The sequence below is a fragment of the Sebastes umbrosus genome, chromosome 15 (genome assembly GCF_015220745.1).
Source record: "Sebastes umbrosus isolate fSebUmb1 chromosome 15, fSebUmb1.pri, whole genome shotgun sequence".
In the NCBI taxonomy this organism is placed as follows: domain Eukaryota; kingdom Metazoa; phylum Chordata; class Actinopteri; order Perciformes; family Sebastidae; genus Sebastes; species Sebastes umbrosus.
Window position 1 is genome coordinate 19,246,278 of NC_051283.1, and position 19,828 is coordinate 19,266,105.

Consider the following 19,828-nt stretch of genomic DNA (forward strand, 5'->3'; position numbering starts at 1 on the left):
TTTTTTAAAAACAACTTTATTAATACTTTCTCTTTAGTTGAAAACAGAATATATAAAAAAGGATTTAATTCCGAGTTATTTTACAGAGAATAGTGGCTTTTGCTTCAGAAAACAGAAACAAATCGCTACTTGTACAATGTGAAAAATAAAAGTCCTTCCCCTGCAGCGACTGAGTTTAATCCAGTCAGCGTTAAAGAAATAAAAGTTTTCCTTTTCTTACCAGAAAAAAAAGTCTGTGGAAAGTTCATAATAAACACGGTGTTGCTGCTACATTAAGGCCAAACCCCCTACAGACGTGTGGAAAACTTCCTTGGTAAAGTGACAATGTCGTTTTTTTTCTCTTAAATATAGTCTTTGAAATTAAATAAAACTTGAAAATGAAAAAGCTTTTCAATAAGCAAGCAAGTATTGCACGGACAGATCTCCTAGTACCCTTTAAAAAATGTCAAAAGGAACTCACTAGTACACCCCAGAGGAGCCATTTATAGCTGAGGTTTTCAGAGGAAGCAGCTGCTGCTGGACCAATTCCTATTTTTCTTTGTATATAACACCTTGTGGTACTCGTGTCTAATAGAAGAGCATTTTGTGCTCGTGATGTCTAACTTTCTGTTGTCATGGAGATAAAAATGAAAAGGTGCATCAGTCAATGAAACCGGGCTTGTTGTTTTGGACAAGTGGCAGTTAATCAACAAGATCCGCTTCAAGGTGAAGGAGGTTGTGGGAGTGTCGGCGAGATGCTGCGTTTCACGTTCACATTCACAGTTGTGGTGAACCTTCGAGAACCCCATTTAACCCAGGGAGCACAAGAACAGGGCCACGGTGCCTGGTGTGTCTTATTAGTATGCAATGCTACACCCAGAGCAGCGCTGCTTAGCCTCTAAATACCCCCTTAGTTGGCATGGAAAACATGGAACATGAAAAACAAGAAATAAAATATAAAAAAAATAAATGCTTTTCACTCTCTTAACACAATAAAATTCAGTTCTCAAATCAAAAAACATAAGCTTTAAAATGTCAGGAAGCATTAAAAATGAAAAAATAAATTGTAGAGTGTTTAACTATTCTGAAAACACATCCATTCATCTTATGGTTTCTGGGGCTATGAGCCTGATATGGAGCTAAGAAAAAACAATTGACAAACTTAATTCAAAAACAAAAGAATGTTTCTATTCTGTATCAGGTCAACTGATGCAATAATTTAAGGACAATAAGAGCCTAATCTAAAATCATCTTGTGGCAGGGGGTGTTCAAAACAAACAAGATTTGGACAGAATGACACGCAAGCCAAAGAACCAACCAGACACACTGACAGTCCAAAGGGATACAACAATAAAACACACACTAGTTGAGGGAGTGGTTTGACTGTGTCAATCTTTGAATATGCTCAAGAGTTTCTATACGTTTGGTAGCTCGTGGAGTCCAGGCAGGAAACACAGACGGACGAGAAATGTTCCTTCTTCATGAAACCTTAATCCGGCTGGTTTTATAATGGCGTTTTGGTGGAGTTGTCTTTTATGTGTGGTAGATCTTGTGGTCGTATTCTGTCGCCGAGCAGCTGTGAGGGGAGGCCATTTCTCTGTGGATGGGCGCGGGGATGCTGCTGCTGCGGTGTTGGTGGTTGTCGGTCAGCGTCAGGTTCAGCAGGCTGGTGCAGGTGGGCAGGTAGATGTGCTGCACGTGCTCCACGTCCGACCGGCACACCGGACACAACTGAGGGGAAAGGACAGAAAAGAACTAAGTACAGAGTATTTGAGGTCACTTGTGCTTTGAGCCAACTCTGAAGTGGTTCAACTAATGCATTAAAAGTTGTGAACCTTTTAGTAGCCCCGTTACCTTTGGAAATACATTTTGGCATGCTTTGGGAATGTTGGGATGAATCTTTCTTGTTATGAACTCATAAAGTAAGACCTCATCACAAAACAGACCTGAGCATAGCTACACCAAGTTAAAGGGTGACTTTGGTATTTTTCAACCTGGACCTTCTTTCTTCATTTTTTGTGTCTAACTGAGTAATAAGGACAACAATTTCTGAAACTGTTCCAGTATTGAGGGTGAGCGCTGTAGACGGCAGCTGCTCATGGGTTGTAATATGGTGCTATTGGGGCAAGCTGGCACCAACATTTGCGTCCACTAAAAGTGCTCGTTTTTGCCATGACAGGCTCTGATTGTTATTATAAGTGTCTGACATTATGGAAAGACTCTCTCTCAAGGAGTACTCTCGTTCTGAAATCTGGCGAGATGACATGTTGCTGGAAGACAACGGTGGAATAGTGGAATACATCCATGGTGGAAACACAAGTGCCGGCTGATCAGAGTTTGTTGTGTTGGAGTACAGAATGTGTAGCTTAGTGTCGACAATGTGGATGAGGTCTTTGAATTTGATTTATTTGAGCCAGAGTATAAGGATATTCAGATTTCAAGACTTCTCATTGAGCGAGACTTAGACACAATAACAAACACGGTATGAAGCGAAAGGTAAGAAATAAGTTGTATTTCTCTGTAGGGTCCTTTCCATAATGTTGTCCGACACTTATGATAACAATCTGAGCCCGTCAGTGGCAAAAACAAGCACTTTTAGTGCTCACCGGTTACAGCGTTATCCCTCAATACTGGACCGATTTCAGAAATTGTTGTCCCCATTAGTCACTTAAACATGGGAAAATCGGGTCCACGTTGAAAAAGTTACCCTTTAACAAAATGTATGATAAATTGGGTTAAGCCAGCAGACGTGCCAGCAGACACGTGACTTAAAAGCAAGAGGTGTCAAAGCCAGCAAAAGAAAGGTGCAAGCTGTAACCCCAATCACACAGTACAAAGAGTATTCATCATACTGAGCTGTGGAGAATACTGCTGACGGCCATGAAGGCAACCAATTAGTCACCCCTCAGGCCATCTGACCAATGTTAATGTTAAGACTGAAGGACACTGTGACGAATATCTTACAGTAACGGGCGAAGCAAGCCTAGGCATGAAAAGGTGTAATGGATTGCTAGAACAGTTTCCACAATCATGCTAAAAGCTGTGGAACTTTTCCTTCTCTCATCTTGAGTTTCTACTGACTCATTCTCGCGTCCATTAGCTGGGTCACGTTTCTTAGTGGAGTTAATGGAAGTAAGATTTGCCTGGCTGCTATAATCCCTTCATAAGACAAACTCACACACACGCACACCATCTGCTTCCATAAAGAGGGGCAACATTTAGCTGATTAAGTTGTGGGGGACAATCAGGTCAGCAGAGTGCAAGCAAAGCTTTGGATGGTTGTTTAAAGGACCATAAAAAAGGATGAGAAGTTAGAACTGAAGTTTAATTAAAGAGCTTTCTGTATAGCTAGAAACTCAAAGCAGGCTGAGGTGCCTTGAGGCAAGGAGCAAACAGAAAACAAAGCAAAATGTCTTTGCTTTTCAAGCTCTTGTTGGCTTTTATAAAGTGCCGCTTCTGAGGTTTTGCTGACATCAGCATTTTGCAGTACAACAAATGTCAGCAGTGTTGTCATTTCTCAGCGTACATGACATAAGAAAAATGCTAACCACACATGAAAAGCCCCCCCTTATGTGAAAGACATTTTTGGCGAGTGAAGAAGAGTCTCACCTGCAGCTGATTTGCGCACGTCTGGCAACACACCATGTGGCCGCACGGGCAGAACGCGGCGTCGATCTCCTCCTCGCAGCAGAGCATGCACAGCAGAGCCTCCCTGAGCTTCTGCAGCCGCTCCTGCAGGGCTCGGCTCTGCTGGCAGCTGCCGCAGTCCAGCCCCTCGTCCTGCTGGTCGTCTCGGCTCGGGGAGCGCGAGGGAGAGGAGCGTTCGCCGCCGTTGCCGGACACCAGGTCCACGACGCCGGAGTTGTAGAGGGCGCGGCGGGCGTGGTCGTACACTTCCTTGGAGGTGCGTCGGATGTCGAAGACGTACTTCTTGCCCAGGTTGATGTTTTCGTTGAGGAAAAGCGAAGCGAGGTGGCCCTTGAAGTCTCTGCTGTACTGCATCATCACCGCATTAGTAACCGTGTCACACCTGGAAAATTAAAATAAGACGTGATTACTACTGTCAGCAAAAATCAAAGCATTTGACCAGACAAAACCAATCTACTGTCTGCCTTACAATCTTCCCTTCACTGTTGTGGCGGGTATGTCTGTTTATCCCATTGCACTGTTTATTTAGGCAACACCTAATGTTCATCCTGTTCTGATGCCACATCCACCGCTGTGAGATAAACACTAGTTTCAAGCAGGACGAAGACATGCCTGCCAAAAAAGAATTCTGCAGACTCTGAGCTAAAAACCCATCCCTGAAACAAAAGGACAGGGCTGTCTTTTGTACCTTTGTACTATTGTGACTGACAATTTCATAGCTCAGCCATTTGAATTGTCCGCACTGCAAATTTCAGACACACACACGTGCAGACTATGGAAAGGGGAAAAACACAGTGAAGATTGTCCTGTGCAATCTACATTTCCACCCGCACTCATTCAAGCCCATTACATGTATTATACATCCCTTTGCATGTATAAAAAGGGTTAAAAAGGGGCACACTTAGTCAATGTGTACAAATGTGTGAGAATGCACACTCAGGAAGCACAAATAGAGCAGAACAAATGTTTACGCAACACATTTTAGGTCGGGTTTCCCCCCCCCCACACCTCCTCTTTTTTAATCTACTAGTGTTAAGTGAAGGATAGTGAACAAGTAACTGTTCTGTATCACCAAAACGTGCTACAGTGACAAGGAAGATTGCTGTAAAGCAGTAATCAGCCTACTGTACGCCTTTAGCTCTCACCTGTAGAAGGCGTGGGTCTCTGTAATGGCCCGGTACAGACCGCTGGCTGCCCGGTTACTGATCAGCTTGAACAACAGCACCACGCTGTCACTCGTGTCCTTGGTAACCGTCAAGTACACGCTCTTCCCCGACTGGGTTGCAATCTGGATGAGTGGATAGCTTATTCTAAGATGAGGAGAAAAAGAGAAGAAGCTGTTACATGAAAGGAAACCATCACTATATAAGAACACGCAGAGCTGTTTTGCAGATGTCTAGGTCGGAGCGTACCTGTTGACTAAGCTGAAGTCCTCCTTGCAAATGGCGATGCCCTCGGGGCCGACTCCTATGGCCAGCCGTTGGCCGTTTGCGTCGCGAGCCCAGTGCCACTCCACGCCGTAATGCTCCAGAGAGGAGATGAGCTGCAGGGCCTGATACTCCACCGAGCCCTGGCTCGAGCCTTCCAGAGCCTTGTGTCTGGATACGATGCTGCAGAGGGGGAAGAAAGACGATTATTTATTTAGCTCTGAAGCTCAGAATTGGAAATGACAATTTTTCTGACACAAGCTTTTATCATAGAGATAATCTTTTATCAAGGAACACCCCACTGTGAAATGTGTATTATACAAGAAACGGCGGTGTGTGTTTTAGCTGCCATATTGAACACATCCTCTGGCAGAAAGCTCCGATGCTAAACAGGTTCTTATCCGATAACTATATTTATGAGATCAATGCTCGGGCAGCATAGCTGAATGCTTCTTTTAGCCAGTGATGCCTGAAAAAGCTTAATGGCCAGGGGTTAAAGCAACAAATTGCATTTACTCTCGTTACTGTAACATACATTTTTTTGTACTTTTTGAGTATTTATAAAAATCAATAACGTATTTTTTATCTAAATTTCTTTAAAAGTACTTTTATTTGAGCACAATATTGTAGTACTCTTCCCATCCCTGCTAATGTATACCATACTGATCCTTTTAGGAGATCATTCTATGAAGGGTATAGACAATAGGCTGGAGGTTGAGCGTAGGTGTAGCAGTGAGCAGCGGTGTCTGCTGGTTCGATACAGCACAAGTTTAACGCAGCAGGTTTCTGCAGACGGGGCTTGATAATGTATCATTTGAGAGTCTCTGCGTGTGAGGAACAAGAGTGCCATTTGCACCACAAATGGTCCCAGTAGGCTCGCCGAAGGCTACAACTACAAAATTGGAGACACTGCTGCAGTAATTCTTGGATAGATTCCCAACAGTTGTAGGTGGCACAGGCATTGCTAAAGTGTAAAGTGTGGTGCAGTGCTGTTTGCACAGCGCAATGGCATCCACGTTCTCAGACTTCTCAAAAATCTTGCAGTAGTGAAAGTTTGTCACCCTCTTCTTGTTTACAGAGAAAACATTTGGAGATGTACAGTGAGAGGATCTGTCAGTGGAACTCTGCAAAACACATGCTATCTGATTTCCTGTCAGCTGCTGTTTGGTTCATCTCTACTTTGTGTGTGTCAGCTGTGAAACTCCCTACACACACTAGTGTGGCTGTGTGAGATGTACTCCTGCAGTGTCTGTCTTTATTTATCTGAGGTGAAAGACTTTAGATAACAATGCTGCAAAATATAAAAGCCAGCACAATCGGTTTGACTCAGAGTAGCATTTTGGTGTTTTTTGCTTAAGATGGCATTTTGATTCCCTTCAATTCCTTGAACACTGTCTGCCACATTATACCATCCATGACCCATTATTTACTTTTCATCATGTGATGGACTGTCTCCCCTCAGAGATAGCGAGAGGAGCTGACACAGAGAGAACAGGATTCAATGATTAGCCAGAGCTTGTTAACTAGTATGTATAGGGGCTGTTCAAATGTAGTCCAAATTCCAGTTGTCTTGTGTTAACGACCCCAAAAAACCCCCAACATCATCAGTGGTCAGGGTAGGGTTTTATTTACAGTAAGATGTGGAGAGAACAGAAAGATTCTGTAAGTATCCATTATCAAGAACGTTTCACCTTCCTGCTCTTCTTGAGGCTCATGTTGGGTTGCTTAAAAGAGCGTCGTACCTGTTCATGGTGGCGGTGCTGGGCTCCTCTCCGCACAGCTCCGAGTACCAGTACTTGGCTGTGTTTTGGTTGTAGTCGCCGAACTCGGCCTGCGCCAGGAGTGCGCTCAGCTCCTCCGCTTGTTCCGAGCCCATCCGTAGGTGGCCGTTATGGAGGTCCTCCTTCACGTGTGTGAAGAAGACGTGTCTGGTGAGACAGGAAGAAAACAGAACGATGGTCAAAAAAGGGGAAAACTCTCAATTGATGACTTTGAACTCTTTACTTTTTGTTTATCCGTCATAAACAGTGCCCGCTTTCACTGCTCAACTGACTTTCATGTGTGATCGTTGAGGAGTCTGGACGTCTGGAACACACAACTTGCCAGAGCAGGTGGTCATTATATGGCTTGAGTTTCAACCACAGACGCCAGGTGTTTGTGTGTGTGTGTGTGTGTGTGCAGCAGAAGGAAAAGCAACTGTGACATTTGTTCACAATGACTCACTTTCTCTTTTTCAATCTCTTCCTCAGAACACACCACTATAACTTCCTTTTAAAGAGTGAAAATTCACTCGAGGTCTCTAAAAGTGGAAGTTCAGAGCGGGAAGGGAGTTACAGAATCGTTTTCTCCACCAGTAGAGGAAGTACTTGGACTTTTAACCTCAGTGGACAACTGTATCTGCTGGGCCAATGTGGGATCACGACACGTCTGAATGTTATGGGACTTAAAAAGGAGTTACAATAGCCGGCATCCTGTCTGTGTCTCGGTGTCAAAAATGTGGTTCAATAACCTCATAAATCGTGCAATATATGTATGCCCATTTAAAGACAAGCCTCGTGTTTTTTTGCTTGACTTGGGGGAATTCCTTTATGAAGTGACAGTTGAGAACATAGTTCAAAGATTAATGGCGGTCAAAAACAACAATTGTTATTGTCTGGGCTGAATGATTAAAATGAGAACATCGAGTTCTGGTGCGGCCAAGGAAAACAGCTAAATTCACAAAAAAATAAGCCACGGCGGGTCCTTTCCATTGTTTTGACTGCAAGATGTGAGGAATTCTTTCCTTCTAGCAGCAGGAGACAAAACGTCAAAAGGAGTAACACCCTGACTGACTGGATCCTTGCATCATGAGGAGCGTTGAACTAGAGTAACCTACAGTGAACTGATCCTTCCTCGAGATTACCTATGACACAGTAACCTTAAGGAGCTTGTATAGTCAAAAAGGGCCTGCTTCCAGACAACTGCTTCTGTGACCACAAACCAGTCAGACAGCATGGCTAATGTTGTTGATTAGCTGGGATCCTGTTGGTTTGCCTAGTCAGCTCTTTCATTTTAACATCGGTCATTACTTCTCCCCACGTGTCTCACCAATACATAGTCAAAACAACAATGCCCATGCATGCAGTGACCTAATGTAGAGCTTAATGACGATGCCAGAAATTAAAGTATGGCTGACAAGAGTTCCAGCAGTTGAACAATTTAATGTGAATATTCGGCCCACCGCATCCTGATGTGGTAGACTAAAAGCAGACCGCCAGAACGTGCTTGTCATTTCCGAAAATAAGAAAGAAAAAAAATTTCCCTCGGGCTACAGTTCTCTTTGAAGCAAAGAGAGACATTTTTCATTTGTGCAAATCAGGTCACACCGCGGCTTCAGGATATTTGAGAGGGGTTTAGAGGGACACTGAGTGGAGGGGGGAAGGTAGCACTCATCACCCCTTTTATTAACTTTATATAAACCCATTGTGTTTCGTTTATGCCGAAAAATGCACCTTTGCCGAGATGTCTCGTGGGAACTACAGGGGACGCGGTGGAACAAGCTTGAGGTGACGCTTCCTCTGTCATCTTGTGGGACTAAAAACCTCTTGAGGGAGCAGCGCACTAGTCGAACACACACACACACACACACACACACACTTGTGTATTGCTTCAGTACACAATAACAGAGGCACACCTTCATCCACATTCGTGGTGCTTCCGGGGAGCAACAACGGTAGCGAAAGCGTCCGTGTGAGGCACACAAACGAAAAGTCGGTCTACGCCGCCCCTGATAAAGCCAGACCATAACAACGAAGCCCCGCAGCTGACTAGCCTCAGGCATAACAAACATCGCTTTGATATGGTGTTAAACATCCCATTCCCTCCAACGCACACACACACACAAACACAGCTCTCTATTGTTGTCAGGCCCAGCAGGCGTCATGTGATGGGAGCGCTGTTAGTTAGCTACCTGCCTGAAGCAAACAATAGAGCCGACTGGAGTTTACTACAGGGTGCCGGCGGAGGGTTACTACAGGGCAAGCTGCGGAGGTTACTGTAGTTCAGGCGGGGATTGGCAAGGAGGTACGTCACCATGCCGCCGAGCAAGGCATTTAATATCTTAAATCCTCCCAGCACAAGTCCTAGCCTGTTAGTTTGGTCTTACGCACTTACAGAGTGTGTAACAAGATGAGCTTTAACCTTGGTATTGTTTCACTCGACAAAGCATCTGTGACAATGTGGACTATTTAGCAACTGGGCAACAGACATCTGACTCCTGCATTCCCATTGTTGTGGGCAAACACATGTGTAAACAAGTGTGCGTGTGTTTTGCTGAGCTCGGGCCAAAATTCCAATTATCACTTGGAAGAGAACAACTGTTTTAATCCGTACAGCAGAACGGGTTAACAGAGCCTGCAGACAGAGGTAACTACAGTTCAACGATAGCTGTTCCTGGCTGACTGACTTCCCCGAGGCTGAATGAGAGCCGTCAGATATGCGCTCTGCCAAACAACACAAAAACACGAGTGAAATCCACAACACACAGCTGCTTCGCACTCAGAAAGTAACAATTTCTCCCACCGAGGCCCCATGTGAAGCTGTACCGCTACTGTAATCTCCTCTAAATACCAGCTGTGTGAAAACACACATAACTCGTGTTATCATAACAACAAGGGGCAAAAGTTTTGTCTGGATTACCCTACTACCCTCTACATTAAATTCTCAGGCAGCTGTCCCAGGATCAGTCAGGTAGCGTAGTGCTGCCTCAGCACCTGTCAAGGTTCATCCTATACTCAGGGCATGGAAGAGACAACGGTGCATAAATCCACCGTCTCCCAATATGGCGTTTGAGGCCGATTGGTTGAGACAAAACTCAAAAGGGTCTTTTTACTATTTTTGAAATGTCTCCTGAGTGGGCACAGCATTTGAGACCTGAGTGACTGGATTTGTCTGTACACTTGTTATCCCTGTTCAAACCCATCAGGTTTACACAGGCCCCGTAACCAAGGTGACAAGACAAGAGACAGCAGAACGGATAAATGCTCAACCACGCAGGCATCTAAGTCACTGTGACTCTCTTGAGAGTAACGCGGCTCGACAGAATCGCAGGACTTCAAATCTGTCTCTTTTTTTATTGGGACGTGAGGATGCCATGCTGCGTCAGCTGTTTATCAGCAGCCTCGAACCCCCCATCTGTGTGCTTCATCAGCCCGTTTGATTCACCGTGGGGATGACTAACGCACATTACTATTTAGACACATTTGCACGTGAATCGTGACAGAGTCATCCGTGAACGCTGCAAGCGATCATCACAGCGTTGCCTCCTTCTTTAGACTGAATGCACTCTCTCTGTTGACTGTCTCCTGGCCTACATTTAGTGTATTACACTGTGTACATCTCATCATTGCTTTGTCCTTCATGGGAGATAACCCATAATCAAAGTCTTAAGAGGCTTTACTTATTTACAGTCATAAGACATGTGAATGCTACAAGATAGGAGGAATAAATGCTACACAAAACAGTAGTTGTGAGGGAGGGAGAGGTCATGTGGGGTGCAGCAGCGATGTTAAAATACTTGATTGCCTGACTGGAATAATTCAATTAAATCAGGCCTGAACACTGAGACAGAATATTGGAATATAGGTCACTGGCTACAGAGCTGAGCTAAGGGGATGAGGAGGATGAGAAGTTTTTCAGATGATTTCTGCTGCCCAGTTGTTGAACCGTTCAAATTAGAACACCAACATATCCCAAAAGGCAGCATCTAGGCATTTTACGCAACTCAATGTTGAGTTTTTTGAAACTTTTTATACAAGTGTTTACATGTACTCTGGTGCCAGAAAAAAAAAAAGACGGAACAGACACACTCTTTCAAGTAACCGGACACTCATTACCAAGTCATCTAAACCCCCTCTAGTCTGTTCCACCCGTCTATAAAACCATTGTCTCATTTTAATGTCTTCTGCCCCAACCCACCCAGTGTCTATTCCCCCCAGTAGGCAGACTGTCAGCCGCTCCACTTCACAGAAGAACAAAACGTCCCCACGAACTGAAACCTAACACCTCTGCCTGGAGACTGCACCTCATCCAGCCAATCACCAGTAGAGTTTCAGACCTCATCGGTTGGGCTCTCTCAACAATGCGGTTTGTGAGCTAGTCAAATGACACACTGCCAGGAGTGCTGCGAGGTTACTATCGGTCAATGAACTATAGTAAACCCTGCTGCGGAAACATCTTCTCCCAAGGTGTGGGGCTGAATAGAAAGTCAGATTATGAAGCGCTTGTCGAAGTTTTTAAACCAGAAAGTTGCACAAACAATCATTTCAAAACGCTGAATGTAAACACATGGGGGCCTTTCCTTTCGCTCTGTGCCCGAGTTGAAAGCTATACAGCAATAAAACAAAGAAGCTGTTTGTATGCTAAATGCCTCGCAGGCTGGTGCTCTGTACTGGGTGGTAAAACGGCGATTAAAAAGCTTAGCATCAATCCGAAGTTCAGGCGCCAAACAAATAAAACAATTCTGTCGTTCTTGGGCGAGGGCTAATGTTGTGAGTTCAAACGAGACGGATCAGGGCTAGGTTACTCGAGTGCACGACACACGAGGGAGGAAAGAAAACTCATATGGCTGATGAAGCATGCAGATAAAAAAAAGAAAATGTGGGTGTAGTTTTTGAACACTTGGAAGACCCCACAGGCATCTTGTGTGATCTTTGGCTTGATCCTGCCACAGTGAGCTAAACATTAGAACTTGTGTGTGACCTGAATAAATTACCTCAAATTGTTTTTTTGCAGAGCATTCAGTTGAAGAGCCAGTGTAGAGCTCTTGTCTCAGTTTTCATGGGTGAACTAAGGTAGGATTAAACTGCAATTTAAATGTTGGAAAAACACAGCTGAATCATGCAGAATACTGTACAAGGTGTGGTTGAGTTATGTGCCGGTTACACAAGAATTGTAGGGCTGCTGCAATTTATCAGTGATGATTAATGTAAATGTTGGTTCATTAGGGCTGCAAGTAATGATTATTTTCATAGTGGATTATTTTCTCTATTAATCTCAATTAGTTATTTGGTTTATAAAATGTCAGAAAATGGTGAAAAATGTTGATCAGTGTTTTCCAAAGCCCAAGAATACGTCCTCAAATGTCTTTGTTTTGTCCACAACTCAAGGATATTCAGTTTACTGTCATAGAAGAGTAAAGAAACCAGAAAATATTCACATTTAAGAAGCTGGAATCAGAGAATTTTGACTCTTTAATCGAATATCAAAATAGTTTGCGATTCATTTAATTGTTTTATTGTGAAGTCTTTTCTCATTTGATCCTTTATACAAATGCTACAGAGGGTTGGAAGCTATCCCACCATGCACTGGGGTAAAGGCAGGGACACCCCCCGGCCAGATCGATCGTCTGTTGCAAGGTTAGCACACACACATTCACCTCCGCAGATCTATTCTCCATAGTGCCCCTGACCAGCGTGTCTTTGAACTGCCTGGGATTATGTAAGAAGGAGTAATAGAGCAGAGTCCTTAAAGTTGGATTTAAATATTGTTAGTGTGGAATTATTCCCGGTACAGTGCTGCATCACTGAGCAGACGGTTTAGTTGAAATCTGACATGTTTGACTTTGAGGATATGAATGTCTTTCCTCACTGTCTCCCAGTGTTGGCTGTTCTCAAAGACTAGTTTGATGACACTGACCCATCTGTCTTTTATAAATATTTGAATTTGTGACACAAAGGAATTCTATTACAAAACAACACATGTAAACTTGCATGCAAATATATTGAGATTAATTCTTTCACGGTTAAAACTAATTTGGTTTCTGGTTTAGATTGAAGTTAATGATAAGCTTAACGCCTGAGGAGGTAAGCAGGTTGACAAAGCCTGTACTAATAGCTGTGCCCTTTCAGGACATCCACTGTTTGCGTGATCAGAATGCTAAATACGACGGCTAATGATGGGAAAACATTCACATATTTAAACCAGAAACACCCCGCAGCAAGTGGTGTTTAATGATGCAGATAACACAGGCTGTTGTTGAAGCCCTTGGGTCAGCATCACTTTAACCAATGACGTGAAGTGTTATTTTCCTCAGTTGATGCGTCATGGAAAATACAGATGAAGGCAAATCAGATGTTTTTAAGAGGGAACTGTGTTTGTTTTTTCACTGGCATGAAATCAAATGGAGGTTGAGCCAAGAAAAAGGTTGGAAGCATCCTTCAGTGCAACTCCATCTCCAACCACTGGAAGATGCTTCGGTCTTTGTTCAATGTGGCACCTTCAGCTGCCCAAAAGAGAAGCTGGGAGCTTTATGCATTTTGCAAAAAGTGTCTTATTTGCAAAGCAAGCTGGGAAACACTAGATTTATGAAACAAGCTTGGGAGTGATGGGCGAGTGGAATCTCTTAAACGCATTGAGATTAAAAGGAAAGGGGTTTCAGAAGCAGGGGATACGGTTGCCAGAGAAAGAAAACGCGTTAACGCAAATTCGTTCTAACGCCACTAATTTCTTTAACGCATTTACGAAACAAAGATTTTTAGGTTGTATTGGGCTCAGTTTCAAAGCTAGAGTGAAGTTAGTGGCATCATATGAAACTAGAAAACCTAAAGAATTAATTGATAACATGTCAGAATAGCTTGTAGGGGAGGAGGTTAAATAACACTCCAAACTTGCATACAATTTGGCAATTTTCAAAGGGGTCCCTTGACCTCTGACTTCAAGATATGTGAATGAAAATGGGTTCTATGGGTACCCACGAGTCTCCCCTTTACAGACATGCCCACTTTATGATAATGACAAGCAGAGAAATGAATGAACACAGAGCACCCAAATAGTCAGCTGCATGTGAGCAAGAACACGCGAGTGACCTGCTAAGGCTTTACGTGGCAGCCGAGTACACAGCAGATTATATAAGCAGCTCTGGCGCGCTCAGTCCAGTGTGCAGGTTATGTAATAAAGGCCTATAAGAAGAAGGGCGTTGAAAGAGAGGCCCACCCCTCAGCTCAACTGAGAGTCCTGGTTCCATACAGTCCCCCTTTTGCTTTGTTCGTAAGCTGCTGAGAACATTTGCTCCGAATCGCATACACTTGTGAAACATGCAGTGTGGTTATAAAGTGGGTGTGTCGAGATAGGCATGTGTTGGGTTTCAACTTCTGAAAACTTGTTTACGACACAGACTTTGCTGTATTTACAGTCAAAAATGCAGTCAAACATGTTGTGTGGCACAAAGAAATTTTCGTAAGACAAGTATTGGGCATGTTTCTATAGGCATTGTGAGTAACAAACATGTGCTTGCCATGATGACGCGAGCATGCTTGCAGTCAGAGCAAGTTGTGTGCAGGCAGGGCGAGCCTAAAGTAGGTCAAAGGTGACAGCACAAGAAATGAGTGAAATGGGAGCTTATAGATCCCCAAAAGCGCTAATTTACTCACATTATGAACATATTCCCTACAAGTCGAGTTAGATTTTATAATTCACAGAAATTCCACGTATAATTTCATGACCCTACCTGTGTTTCTCACCTAAAATGCCACCGCTGTGTACTGTCAACACCTCGCCCTCATATCTAAAGTTGATTCCAGTGTTTACTTCACCCACCACTTTAATTAATCTGAGGAGCAGATGGATGGCATGAAGGCCAAAATTAAAAACATAACTTAACAGCATGCTGGCATGTGCCATGTGCGAGTATTTATTAGCAGCAACCCCACATACCCTTGCCTGCCATCTCACATCTTTATCTCACCTTTTTTTTTCTTTAACCACCCAATGACCCCCACCCGACGCCAGCCATCTGTTGATAACCCCTGCTAATCTAGTGGAGGTCAGAGCGCAGGCAGCCAAGAGTCTTCCACGCTTGCTCTCTGCCCCCGCTGCATTTCACTTTTTTTTCTTCAAAGGTTGCCAAATATGGGCCAGAGTGTGGGGGGGAGGTGGACTGGAGGGTGACGGACAGAGAGGACGTGACAGCAATAAAAAAAAATTAAAATTGTCAAGAGAACAAAGTTGATATCTATTTGATGGAGCAGCAGTGGAAAGGGAGAAACAGCTGAAGATGGGACAGTGGGTGAACTGGGTGAACTGGAGGAGCAACGGAGAGCTTACTGGAATGCCAGGCAAATCCTGGCCAAGGCAGATACATGTCAGTTTAATGAACAGCTCTAGTGGCATGCTGTGTGTGTACGAGAGAGAGAGAGAGAGAGGGCAGCGTGGCGGAGCTTTAAAAAGACACCAAACAAATTTCCCATCAAGTCTGCCCTCCCTCCTCATCCATGCTTCCTACACTGCGGTATCAAACACTCGTGGCACCGCCTGAGGTGAATATAACATCCACGGTATCACACCAGACACCGTGTGTAAAACTCGTTTTTTTTTGGACAGGTTCCGAGGGCTGCAAATTGCTATTTATAACTTCAAACGAAACTGGGGCAGGGGACTACTGAGTCAGGATCTAGACTTGTCAAAGCTTGTTACTTTGTTCTGAGTAGTGTTTTTTTTTCCCCTTAAACTAATCTGGTAGAGAGGAGATATGTGACTTGAATGTGTTATCTGCTATAGCAAGTTTTTTTGCTAGCTACTGCATTTCTAATAGAGCTGCAAATATTCATCAATTAGTTGTCAACTATTCAATTAATCGCCAACTATTTTAATAATCGATTAATTAATTAATTAGTTTGAGTCATTTTTTAAGTAAAGAAAAAAAAAAAGGTCTGTGAAAATTCTCTGATTCCAGCTTCTTAAATGTGACAGTAAACTGAATATCTTTGAGTTGTGGACAAAACAAGACATTTGAGGACATCATCTTGGGCTTTGGGAAACACTGATGGACATTTCTCACCATTTTATAGACCAAATAACTAATCGAGAAAATAACTGACCAATTAATTGACGATGAAACTAAACGTTAGTCGCAGCCTTAGTTTCTAAAGTGAAAATATAACTGTGGCATTTCCGGAACATGTGATTCAAAATCTCAAAAAAGTCCACGAGATTTATATCCTGATGCTTGTCAAACAATAGTCCAATTACCGCTATGAAAACCAGCTGCACCGGTGATTCATGCTGACATATTCCCGTGAAAACAAAACCGATGGAGGAAAACACCCTACACAGTTTGCAAACAGCATCTGCCAAAAAAACAACCAAACAGGAGCATTGCTTTTGCTCAGACAAAAATGGCCACAAACAATTGAAACAAAAAAAACTGCACAACAAAAGTTATTCTGAGTTGAATGGAGGCAGTGACAGAGGTCCTGGCTGTCGCACACACAGGGCCTCTGGGGGCAGGCGCAGAGCGACACATATACCCCCCCTAGGGCTGCTGGATCACATTTCCTGCCTGGAGCTCCGCTAGAACGACCTTTAGTAACCCCGGAAGGGCCGGGGAAGAGGTTACTACAGGGCATTCGGTTGAGTAGTGTAAACAAAGTGATCAGATCAGATCATGCTCTAGCAACTCACTAATCATTGCTTTGTTTTTTCCGGGATGTGCTCATCATTCATTCGCCATATGAAATGTGTTGACATTTTTTTACTGAGCTTTTTCAGAGAAGATGACAAGCTGACTTGCAGACACAGTGTGTCATAAAGGAAGTTGTATCTGTTCATATGCCCACAGACGAGTTATTTCAAGTGGCAGAGTCTATGTAAAGCACGAGAGTTGGTGAACATACCTCGTCTGTTCCTGCAGAATGAGATGAGGCTCCACGAAGAACTTGACCCGCAGCCTCAGCCGACACGGCGTCACGTTATCCATCTGCTGGCAGATGCGGTTCCTCAGATTCAGCCACAGGTTCTCGCCTTTGCCGCCTGTGAACTGCAGCCCAAAGTAGTCCACTTCAATTATGCCCAACTTTCTGCAAACCTGGAGAGACATGAATGAAATGGGTCACACAAAAGTGGATTTTTTGAACAAAGAAATTCAAAAAGGGTTCCTATAACTGTGTGGGAAAAGAGTATGGGACTTTGTTTAGACAGATTTAAGGGAGGAAATATCATGCACCGCCCACCAACTGAATCAAACTTTCTAATTTTACAGCTTAACAGTACACTACAAGATGTTTCCGAAAACATTTTACGCGAGAAATAGGCATTACAGTAACAGAATATTGATTAATATTTGATCAGCGCTGCCTGGTTTGACCGTTTGATCGGAGTTTGTGAGTGATTGACAGCTGCCGCCGTTGAAAGAACACCCAATAGGAACGCTCTCTCTCTGAAATGACCTGTGATTGGCCAAAGTCTCCCATAGATTTTTTAAAGCCTAAAAACAGGGCCATGAGGAGGTGCAGAAGTCCCTCAGAAAAACACTTGAATTACAATATGCTGAGCGGTTATTATTAAGGGAACTTTTGCCCAATGATGCCAAAAACATTCTGCCTATCCCTCCACTTAAGAGGCTTTTATCACTTTGTTCATTAGGATCTCTGCTACTCTCACACAGATAAAAACCCCATCAATATTCTAAAGCTCACGATAGGGTGGAAGTAAACTTGGAGAGGCTCTCCCAGGGGGTAAAGGGGGCTCATCAAACCCACAATCCCACGCCCCCTCAGCAGCAGCAACCTGGCTATGGGGTTATTATTACATAACTGCTGCTGCTGGTGAAAGTCTGCAGGGAGATCAAACTCATTCATACCCAAGGCAAAGTTGCCATGCATTTGAAGTATTTAAGCTTTTGCATTTTATTGGTAGGAAAAAAACAACTCGAGGCTATACTGATGATCATGCAAACTTTTTCCTTTCATGTCCACTTTGGAGGGAAAAGAGGTGTAAACAAGTTTGGTTGAAAGTTTCAGTCTGAGTGGAGAGGAAGAGGCTGAGTGCTGAAGAATGAACTGAAGTAACCTTCACAAAGCCATCTGCCTCTGAGTAACTATTATTATAAGCCATGCAGGTAGAGAGGCGACCATTTAACCCTGATGTATTAAACTTTACTTCATGCATATCAAATCATTATAAATCAGCATTTTAAAATGTTTCATTGTTGCAAACAGATGTTTTTTTTTTCCTGCACGTTGCGCGCTGCAGAACATTTTGTTTCCATCGTGTGCAACAATGAAGCATCCATAGTTTACAGATGAATATGTCAAGCAAGCAGTGAATGCATCTTATTATTATTATTAAGTATTTCTCATCATACAGAAACTGATTCCTCTTATTTATAGGAGACATAAATAAGCGATCAAGCAAGAAGTTATAAGGACAATCTGAAGTTTCTCAAGAGCTCTGCAGCCCTGTGAGTGTTTTATTATAAGGGTATCATAATAACAAACATTATGATGGTTATTCCTCCATACCTTATTCAGACAGTCTTCACCGTTCGCCTTCGCATCAACTTCCACTTCCATCACCACCGAATCCGGACGAGTAACGTGGCAGAGCATTTTGTGGCTGTATATAGGCTATTTGACTAAAAATCTTTGGTTGTGCCACTCTCTTTAAAACAATAAAACACTTCTCGAGCCTTCTTTGAAAACACCCTCCTCCTACATCAAGCCGTCGTCACTTTCATAGCCCTTCTTCTTCTCCTTCTTCTTCCTCTCACTGCGTGTGGTGAATCTGTTTCCACCAGCTGTAGGCTATATCAATGAAATGCCATGCACAGATCCGCCTGCTTCCCAGCCGACCAATCAGAGCCCCGTTCTCATTGCACGCTGCAAAGCTTCGACCAATCAGAAGTCGCGTTACATCCTGCACGCTTTGTCTCCGTTCTCTCTTATAGCTCTGCGTGGAGAAGTGTTGAGCTGCGCCCTCATCTGGCTCGCCTGTTGCATGATGGAGCTGCTAAAGTGGCTTTTTCAGCTCACCTGCTTCCTAATGAATTAGACATTTGAGCAGCAGACCTCGGGGTGAGTTTAATGGCTTGTATAGGTCGGTTTGTGTGAATAATGTATGGGAATGCAGTCCAGAAATAGATGCAATAACGGGGAATTATTCCTGCACAGCTGCTTTCCAAAGCTTTTATGCATTTTTTATGATGGTTTCCAACTCACTTCCACCTTCTCTCCACTGCTTTCATGCTTGGGTAACACCACAATGTTGTCCTTGAATGACTAGTGTACACTTTTTAATTGAAGTTACTTTATCTTTTTATTTTTTCCCTTTTTTCAAGGCTGTTTTCATATATGCAATCCACTGTTTGTAATTACAACAGTCTATAAACCAACTTTTAAGCAGATGAGCTTACAGAATAACCCATCAAGTACACTATAGTGAAAACAACCTCAACATTCAAAACCAAAACAAAACCAGGAAAAGAAATAACAATAATAATAATAATGACAAAAAGAAAGAGCAGAGTTAAAAAAACAAAACAACAAAGCAAACAAAAAAACAATAAAGAAAAAAAACGTAAAAAAAAACAATAATAGTACAAAAATACAAGAGTAATAATAAATTAAATCAACAAATAAGTTAATAGAAAATAAAAAGGGGGGGGAGCGCAAATATATAGTAATATCATTTACATGGGCACACATGCATCCTCCTTAACGTGAGGTCACCTCCAAGCATATGTATATGTGCATGCGTGTTAACCCATGTAACTATATTTTTCCTTCTGTTAAACTCCATCTCTTCTCAAAAACATCCTCCATATTCCTTATTTTGTGAGTTCCCTTTTCAATAGAAGTTACTTTATCAAGGTGATGAACAAAGGGCTAAGATAACAGTGACTTCCTTCTCTTTAGTGCTGATATGAAGTGTAATCAAGTCATAATGAGATTGTGTGGACACGTAAATTGACCTTCTGACCTTTACTTTTCACCCAGACTACTGAAATACTGCTTTGTTGTTTG

General features: G+C 43.1%; 1 protein-coding gene across 1 annotated transcript; it reads right to left on the reverse strand.

Annotated features, from left to right (window-relative positions):
* On the reverse strand, nucleotides 1–18,570 carry mylipa (myosin regulatory light chain interacting protein a). The gene is made up of 7 exons (XM_037794402.1): nucleotides 18,329–18,570; nucleotides 16,703–16,893; nucleotides 6,797–6,982; nucleotides 5,040–5,237; nucleotides 4,773–4,937; nucleotides 3,589–4,009; nucleotides 1–1,710 (listed from the first exon to the last, which is right to left on the reverse strand). Exons 1-7 carry the CDS (start codon nucleotides 18,413–18,415, stop codon nucleotides 1,513–1,515), a joined length of 1,446 nt encoding a protein of 481 aa, XP_037650330.1. The 5' UTR covers nucleotides 18,416–18,570; the 3' UTR covers nucleotides 1–1,512.
* Nucleotides 18,571–19,828: the final 1,258 nt, after the last annotated feature.